General features: G+C 42.6%; 1 protein-coding gene across 1 annotated transcript; it reads left to right on the top strand.

Annotated features, from left to right (window-relative positions):
- Positions 1 to 8731: 8731 nt before the first annotated feature.
- On the top strand, positions 8732 to 9511 carry LOC117341909. The gene has a single exon (XM_033903769.1). The coding sequence runs from the start codon at positions 8732 to 8734 to the stop codon at positions 9509 to 9511; it is 780 nt and encodes a 259-aa protein (XP_033759660.1).
- Positions 9512 to 10036: the final 525 nt, after the last annotated feature.

The following is a 10036-nucleotide window of genomic DNA, read 5'->3' as shown; positions in this document are numbered from 1 at the left end:
AGGTAGACCTGAGACCAGACATATCATAGCTGTGTTTCGGGTCGTTTATAAGGTGGACCTGAGACCAGACATATCATAGCTGTGTTTCGGGTTGTTAATTAAGGTGGACCTGAGACCAGACATATCATAGCCGTGTTTCGGGTTGTTAATTAGGTAGACCTGGGACTAGAAATATCATAGTTATATTTCGGGTTGTTAATTAGGTCGACCTGAGACCAGACATAACATAGCTATGTTTCGGATTGTTAACTAGGTTGACCTGAGACCAGACATATCATAGTTGTGTTTCGGGTTGTTAATTAGGTAGACCTGAGACCAGACATATCATAGCTGTGTTTCGGGTTGTTAATTAGGTGGACCTGAGACTAGACATAGCTGTGTTTCGGTTGTTAATTAGGTGTACCTGAGACCAGACCTATCATAGATGTGTTTCGGGTTGTTAATTAGGTAGACCTGAGACCAGACATATCATAGCTGTGTTTAGGGTTGTTAATTAGGTGGACCTGAGACTAGACATAGCTGTGTTTCGGTTGTTAATTAGGTGGACCTGAGACCAGACATATCATAGCTGTGTTTCGGGTTGTTAATTAGGTGGACCTGAGACCAGATATAGCTGTGTTTCAGGTTATTAATTAGGTGGACCTGAGACCAGACATATCATAGCTGTGTTTCGGGTTGTTAATTAGGTGTACCTGAGACTAGACATAGCTGTGTTTCGGGTTGTTAATTAGGTGGACCTGAGACCAGACATATCATAGCTGTGTTTCGGGTTGTTAATTAGGTGTACCTGAGACTAGACATATCATATCTGTGTTTCGGGTTGTTAATTAGGTGGACCTGAGACCAGACCTATCATAGCTGTGTTTCGGGTTGTTAATTAGGTGGACCTGAGACTAGACATAGCTGTGTTTCGGGTTGTTAATTAGGTGGACCTGAGACCAGACATATCATAGCTGTGTTTCGGGTTGTTAATTAGGTGTATCTGAGACCAGACATAGCTGTGTTTCGGGTTGTTAATTAGGTGTATCTGAGACCAGACATAGCTGTGTTTCGGGTTGTTAATTAGGTGTATCTGAGACCAGACATATCATAGCTATGTTTCGGGTTGTTAACAAGGTGGACCTCAGACCAGACATAGCTGTGTTTTGGGTTGTTAATGAGGTGGACCTGAGACCAGACATAGCTGTGTTTTGGGTTGTTAATTAGGTGGACACCTTATTATAGAGTACAGTTTACCTGATCAGCTGAGATACCAGTAGAATATAAATGTTTATGGTAGAGAAAGTACATTGAACAATAGTCATATAATTCAATAGAGAGATGTCGACGTCAGTGATGCGTATCGGGGAGTTTCCTGCCCAATCTATTGAGCATGTCTTATTGTTAACAGTATATTTTACGGAAAAGGACACTGACATTCTAACATGATATCACTTTTGGTTTTTTTCAATTGATACTTGTGCTACAAACTATAAATAGCATGATTTGATTTTTTTTAAATGTTCAAAGAATCAATATTAAGGAGAAGCATGTCTCTACCGAGATGAAGCTGGTACTGGCCTGGTAAGTTACTGAGACGTCAGTCTCATTACATCAAGCCGTCACGTGATAATAACTGCCCGAGTCTGCCGACATAACAGGAAGCAGGTTCGCGGCAAATGATGACGGTAACTTTTCGATAATTTTCTAGACAGGATGTCCGCTTCAAATTACCTCCCCTTAATGGAAGGATAAATTCTGTCAACAATCTTTTTGTCTACTGCGATAAGACACTTATGATCCGCGCAAAACACGTATTATTTCTGAAAACCAAGGCCACACCTTTATAAGGAGTATCTGTCTTTTAATCATTATAATTCTGTTAAAGACAATTCAGTATGGACTTGTGAGAGGATAATGTCACTTTGTCTGATGTAATCGAACTTGTCTGCGTCACAGCTTTGATTCGTGTATATCTTTTTGTTACTTTGCAAAAATGAAATAAAGTAAGCTTCACTACTACCTCCTTACTTTGCGCTAAAGGTATCACTTATCTGTTAATAAAGAATTCCGAGAGTGATTATTTCATTATGAGTCAACAACACGAGATATGATATGGAATTCATTATCACGAGATCGAAAATATAAGTCAACAAAAAGAGAGAGAAAATGTGTAATATGAAGATGTTACGATTTGGGCGGGGCCATGTTTAAACTTCCATGCGGATCTAAATAAGAATCAATAGCGTAGTGAGGACATTTGTAAAGGTTGTAGTATGTTTTATTTTCGATGTTTATGACTGACGAAAGGTTAGCGTGTGAGTGTAGGTAGAGATGGACACTTTGGATTGTCATGACACTGTGTGCGCGAAGCCTCGTCTCAGAGAAGACACTTATATCTGGTACAGTCTGATTTATAACAGGTGTTCTAACATACGTCGTCACGAGACAAAAACCCATTTAGTGTGGAATTGGAAATTTTACACCATTTTCAATGTAAACAATATATACAGGTTGATGGGACAGCTGATTGCTAGGTATATACTTGACCACGATGTCAAAGATATCCACAATTGAGCTCCACGTGATAATAACGAGTCATAAAGTTGTCTTCCTTCGTCAATTGTGTAATTATGTTATATATATAATAATAACACAAAGTATCATATACACTATGTGTTGGTGAACCGAAGATAAAGATTTGAATTTCTTGTCGTAGTTGTACTCGATGATTATTTTTAAATATTTGTACAATTCGCATCCATGCATGCAAGTACGTTGCGATCCAGGTATTCATATCATCTAATAGACGAATTCCACTATGATCGTGTCAGGATATCGGGCAGACTATCACTGCGCCATTGAAATAGGTTTTTTTTTCCAAAGAGGTGCGGGTATTTCTGTCTTGGCGATTGGAAGTCGTAGATCGTGAGTTTGAGGCCCGGTCAGGGCACGAGTCAAAAAGTGGTCTTCCTTCGTCAATTGTGTTTAGTTACAAATAATGTACTATGTTATATACAGATCACATCAATTGATACTCTTGATTTATAATGTAGGCAAGCTTTGCAAATCGATATAAGCTTATGTGGTGAACCACTGTTGTGTGTTATGTTACCTGTCGTTCCGGACTGTCCGTCTTCTACTTTATTTATTAGTCTCGACGTCAGGTAGACGTTTGTAAGTAACATACACCTAGGAGGTTTAGAAGCGTTCTAAAGATCCTGATTTTATAATAGGTGGCGCTAGTTTCCCTTTCGCGAGAGTATAAAAGGCGGCGGTCGAAACTAGATATGGTTCACTTCTTCGTCTGATACGAACGAGATAATGCCGGACATAAAGGTAATAGTAAAGATATAGACGTGCCTGAACAAGGCTTCCCTATATCAAAGTACTGTATTGTGTATTTAATAACTTACGGAGGCAGATGTGCCTGAGTAAGGCTTCCCTTCTCCGTGGGGACTCTAGTTAGTCTATGTGATCGGTACATCACATACGTTGTACGTGTATTAATATCAATAGCCTTGGGTCTGCTCGTGGTTTATAAGAAAGTGTTTGAGAGCCCCAAGTGTTGTACTGTACGTACATGCCCAACGTTAAATATATGCTAGGGAGTGCTCAGTAAGAAGTGAGTACTCAGTGAGTGCTCGGTAGAAGTGAGTGCTCGGTAGCAGTGAGTACTCGGTGAAGTGAGCGCTCGGTAAAAGTGAGCACTCGGTCAAAGTGAGTGCTCACTCGGTCAATGAGTGTTGAAACTCTCTTACCCTCATATATATAGTAATCATAGTTGTATAATGTGATATTGCCCTGAATAAACCCCAGATAGGGAAGGTTCATTTTGGTCAGGGAGCACTCATTATTTCATGTAGAATATCATTCTGTTCTGTTAATATAAATAGCCCTCTGTTTAGGTATATTTGTATTTATACTGTAGGATTACTCAGAGGAACCGAGCAATCATTGTGTTATATTTCAACTGTATAGCTAGTTGGTACTTGATGTACATTACATAAACACAGCCAGGTCAGCTGTATATTTCTGTATATATTTGCACTGAGGACTCGAGTAAAACTAATTATATGTTAGACAATATGGATCATCAGTAGTGACTGATACGGACCCTGTAAACGTCACATAATTTGGTGGCAGCGGTGGTGATCCTGTTGTCTATATTTCTGGTGTGCTCGAATACTCAGGTTTAAATAAAATTTGATATCAGAATTAAACTGTTATTTTTGTATTGATGAAAATGGCCGATGGAACTCCTCGCATTGATTTGATGGACTCTGAAAAGCGGTTTGGTGAGCGAAGTGACCAAAGTTATCATTCAACACCAAAACAGCCTATGTCAAAAGGGAGCAGTCATTATAGAGACTCTGGATTTATGTCTATGCATGCAGCTGATAAAACTCGTGCAGAAAAGAGGGACTTGTCTGTGCTCTATAGCAGTATGATGGACAATCACGAAGATCTTTCATCTCCAGATGAGATAGATAAGGAGATCGAACAAATGCAGGAGCAGTTACGCCGGCTTGATATTGAAAATCAGAGCCTGCGAGAGACTACGAGTAGACATGGACTGAAGGATTCATCGACATATAAAGGGAATCATGGTCTCCGAAGTAAAACAGAGAGCAGTCCTAAAGTAAGGTTCTCTGAGAGCACATATTCGCCTCATTTTGATGAAGGGAATAAGGAGGACAATATTACCTGTCGTGACAGCATTCTGAGGAGGTCAGCTCGATTAAAGGAGAAGGAACATACATCAAGCTATGACTCTGCTCGGGTGAAGAGAATGAATCCAAGGACAATGTTGGATATGGATGATAGTGATAACGAGGATCAATCTCCAGTAAGAAAACACAAAACAAAATTTGTGTCTGTTAAAGCTTCTACTTATGATGGCACAACACCTTGGAGGGATTACCTGTCTCATTTTGAGGCATGCGCTCGAATCAATAGATGGACAGAGCAGGAGATGGGTCTGTACCTAGCTGTGAGTTTGAGGGGACAAGCTCAAGGTATACTTGAGGATTTGCCTGCCAGGAAGCAGGAGCATTATTTCTCACTGATAACAGCTCTTGAACAACGGTTTTGCCCCACCCAATCAAACGGAGCTTTATCGAGTACAATTGCTGGAGAAGAGGCAGAGAGCCAATGAGACACTTCCAGAACTTGGTCAAGCTATTCGAAGATTAGTCAACTTGACTTATCCCACTGTTGAAGTTGGGGTGAGAGAAACATTGGCCAAACAACAGTTTCTAGAATCCCTAGCTGACTCAGATATGCGAATTCGTATAAAACAAGCCAGACCTGATAATCTGACGGATGCGATTTCATCTTGCAGTGGAGCTGGAAGCTTACAAGAAAGCAGAAAAACATGGAAATGAAGGTCGCTCATATCTCAGAACAGCAAGTACTGAGAGTACTGAATCGACACATTCAGCAGAATCTGAGAAATCTGCGATGGAATCTATGTTGAGTAGTATCCAGCAAAAGTTGTAGAAGATGCAAACTGATATTAGTCAGCTCCAAGCTGTAAGGAAAAAGCAGAACCGACCTGCTCAGCAAAGACAGGATGCAAAGAATAGCACTGATCGACGTTGTTATAAGTGTCAAGAAATAGGACATTTACGCCGAGACTGCCCTCAGCTTAAGAAAGAGTCAAAGAAAGCATCAACAGGAGTAGCTAATCCGGTAAGGACAAGGAAGAGGAAGCGAAGTTGTAAACCATCCGCTGGGATTGTAATTTCCTCGGCTGCTCAAGAGGCTGGGCTATACATCAATGCTGAGGTACAGCATACCAAAGTGAAACTTTTGGTTGATACTGGAGCCACAGTGACCATTCTGTCACAGGAGGCATATGAGAAAATTCCAGAGGAGAGAAGACCCAAATTGAAAGAGGTTAAAAAGGATATCATGGCTGCTAATGGCAGTGAGTTGAAAGTCCTTGGTCAGGGAGGATTTATGATCAAGCCAGAAGGTTGCCGGGACGTGTACTTTGAGGCTGTGGTAGCCAAAATAAGCACAGAAGGAATTCTTGGTCTTGACTTCTTGAAATCAAGAAATGGCCTAATTGATTTAAAACGAGGATCTTTAGTGTTGGACGACGTGCCAGTGGACACTAAGTACGAGGGTACACTTGAATGCTTTCGAGTTGTTGCCTCCGAAAAGATAACCATTCCTGGTAAGAGTGAGATGGTTATTGCTGGGGAATTACGTTCTCCATCAGGTGAACATATGAATAGCGAGTCACTTCTTATTGAAGGAGCTGACTCCTTCCTGAAAAATGACAAGGCTCTCGTTGCCCGATCATTGGTTTGTTATGAGACTACAGTTCCTGTGAGACTCATGAATCTTCAGGAAGATCCGCAAACGGTCTACCCAGGTACAAATATTGCTCGTGCTAGTCCTGTAACAAGTGTCATTGAGACAACATCCTCGTCTAGTTGTGCACCCTCTGGAGAGCTCAGAGAGGAGTTACACCAACTACTACAGAGGTCAAAAGAACACCTGACTCCGGAACAGAGCAATAAAGTCAAATCTTTGTTATTGGCATACAAGAATCTGTTCGCAGCCACTGACAGTGATCTTGGACGAACAACAGTGGTGAAACACAAAATAGAAACTGGTGATGCCCGACTCATCAAACAACCACATAGGAGAGTGCCAGCACATTTGAGCCCTGAGGTGGATAGACAAGTCAATGATATGCTGGACCGTGGAGTAATTCAGAAGTCTACCAGCCCCTGGTCATCGGGTATTGTTTTAGTACAAAAGAAAGAAGGTAGTCTCCGATTCTGTGTTGACTATAGGCGTCTCAATGCTGTGAGCATTCATGATGCCTATCCATTGCCACGCATTGATGAGGCATTGGACCACTTGTCGGGGTGTACTTGGTTTTCTACACTCGACCTGAATGCAGGGTACTGGCAAGTTAAACTAGAGAGGGAGGACCGTCCTAAAACTGCCTTTTCAACTAGGACTGGATTATATGAATTCCAGGTGATGCCTTTTGGGTTGACTTCTGCGCCAGCCACATTTGAGCGGCTTATGGAGACGGTGTTAGCCGGACTTCAGTGGCAAATTTGTCACATTTATTTAGATGATGTGATCGTGGTTGGGAAGGATTTTGAGGACATGTAACAAAATCTGCAAACTGTGTTTGAGAGACTCCTTACTGCAGGATTGAAACTCAAAACCAAGAAATGCCAACTGTTTGGAAAAGAGGTGATCTATCTCGGACATGTGATATCAGAGGAAGGAATAGCTACTGATAATGAAAAAGTGAAAGTTGTTGAACAGTGGCCTGTGCCGAAGAACATTAAAGAGGTGAGATCATTTCTTGGATTCTGTGGATATTACAGGAGGTTTGTAAGCAACTTTTCACAGATTGCTAGCTGTCTGCACCGACTGACTGAGAAAGACAGAACTTTTGAGTGGACCGATGCCTGCCAGGAGGCATTCACCACACTAAAGCATCAGCTAATCAATGCCCCTATACTGGCCCATCCAGATTTCACACAACCGTTTATTCTGGACACTGATGCAAGTGACAAAGCTATTGGTGCAGTTCTTTCTCAAAACATTGATGGGAATGAGAGACCTATCGCATATGCAGGCCGGATGCTGACGAAATCTGAAAGGAGTTACTGTGTAACAAGAAAAGAGTTGTTAGCGGTTGTGCACTTTGTGAAACATTTCAAACACTACCTGTATGGTAGGAGGTTTACGGTGAGAACGGATCACAGTTCTCTACGCTGGCTACCTAACTTTAAGGCGCCAGAAGGTCAAATGGCCAGATGGCTACAGGTTTTGAGTTCCTATAACATGGACATCAAACACAGACCAGGAAGTCAGCATCGCAATGCGGATGCCTTAAGTCGGATACCATGCCGACAATGTGGGTTCGATCCCATGTGGGAGAAACATACCGAGACGGAGACTGAAAATACTGCCATGGCATGCAGCCCCAAAACGAAGGAGGACTCGGAAGACCAAAAGTCAAAATTTGAGTCGTCAATACTTCAACAAATGCAGGAAGATGATGCTGATATTGCAGTAGTGTTTAAATGGGTGAGGGAAGGAGAGAAACCTCCATACCAGGAAATTGGTGACCGGAGCATAATCGTGAAAACATTATGGGCCCAATTTGAATCCCTGGTGATACATGGTGACATGTTGTATCGGAAAAACCCCAATTCAGCAACAAGTCTACAAGCAATTGTTCCTGCAGCAGAAAGACGAACAGTGTTGACCCACAGTCATGACAATCGGAGTTCTGGACACTTGGGTATAAAGAAGACTTTGGCCAAAATTCGACAAAGTTTCTATTGGCCAGGAATTCAAAACGATGTGAAACAATATGTGATCGGATGTCCTCAGTGTAGCAAACGAAAGAGTTCAAGTAAAACCAAGCGAGCCCCTATGCAGATGGTTGAGTCGGGTTTTCCCATGGAGAGGATAGCCATAGATATTCTCTGTGAACTCCCAAGTACACAGCAGGGTAACCGACACATATTGGTAGGTTTCGGACTACTATACCAAGTGGACAGAGAGTTTTGCCATGCCAAACATAGAAGCACAGACTGTGGCCAAGATTCTCGTAGAGGAGGTGATAGCTAGGTTTGGTGTACCTTACAGCCTCCATTCCGATCAGGGATCCCAATTTGAAAGCTCTCTCTTTCGGGAGATGTGCTTATTACTACAAATCAACAAAACACATACCACTCCCTATCATCCCAAATCAGATTGAATGGTAGAACGGTTCAACAAGACGCTTGTGACCATGCTGAGTGCCTTTGTAAATAACCATCAGACTGATTGGGACGAACACTTGCCGTATGTAATGATGGCGTACCGCTCTACAGAACACGAGACCACTGGGAATTCGCCTAATGCTATGATGCTAGGAAGGGAAACGAGTACTCCCCTGGATATTCAGTATGAAATGCCAAGGAATATCAAAACCATTCCTCAAAACCAATGGGCTTGGCAGTTAAAGGAGAAGATGGAAAATGCACACGAACTAGTTAGGAAACACTCAAAAGGTGCGATGATCCGACAAAAGCGTTACCATGACCAGAAGTTGTCTTGGACCAAGTTTGAGCCAGGTGATTCTGTCTATGTCTTCTTCCCAAATATTCCGGCTGGGACCACCCACAAGTTAGCAAGCCGATGGCGGGGACCTTTTAAGATACTCACTAGATTGACAGAGGTGACCTATAGGGTTCCGTGTGGTTATAAGGGAAAGACTCAAGTGATCCATGCTGACCGCATGAGACCGAGACCCCCCCAAGTATTGCGTGGTGAAAGTAGAGCGGAAGCATTCGGACGAAAAGATGTGCAAGTTCAGGTGGATGAAACGTGTTTTGAGCAAAGTCAGAATGAGAGTGTAGAGAAAACTGAGAAAGACTTGGTGCTTGAGGAATTAGGTGAGAAATTAGGTGAAAATGAGTGTGAACCTAATGGAGCAAACCCAAGGCGTACGCGACGTAAACCTCAGTGGCATTCTGATTACACTTCATTCTACTAGAATGGTCACTACTGTTTAGTAAACTACCTCTCTTTGTCATTGCAGACATCCCCATAATGGTTAAGACCAAGACAACTCCCGTCAAACAGTGCCCTATGTGTTCCTTCCGTGCCAACAACATGGATGACATGAGGAAGCATATCCTGGAGTGTGGCCTAGAGACAATGGAAAGGAAGACTCTCACGTGCCCTGATTGCAGCTACAAAACTTTCCGTGCTGCTAATATGAATCGGCACCGTAAACGTCATACTGACAACGACAGGAGTGCTCCCAAGGCTGTGGAACAGAGTTTGGAGGAAGACCGGCCTTCGACGTCATCCCAAGCTCCCGCTGTACTAACTGATGTAGAGAGCTGGAAGGCGCAGGATCCTGGTGACCTCCTGGGGGAGATATCGGAATCTTCTGAGGGTAATGGCTTGTCTTCTGAAGATGAGGGAGACAGTCTTCTGGTCGGCCGTACTATCAGAAGACCAACGCGACCAGAACCAGTTCGAGCTCCAAAGAGGAAGTCAGAAACTGCAACTT

The sequence above is a fragment of the Pecten maximus genome, chromosome 14 (assembly GCF_902652985.1).
Source record: "Pecten maximus chromosome 14, xPecMax1.1, whole genome shotgun sequence".
Lineage (NCBI taxonomy): Eukaryota > Metazoa > Mollusca > Bivalvia > Pectinida > Pectinidae > Pecten > Pecten maximus.
Note: the sequence above shows the minus strand (reverse complement) of the source record. Positions and strands in the feature narration are given on the sequence as shown.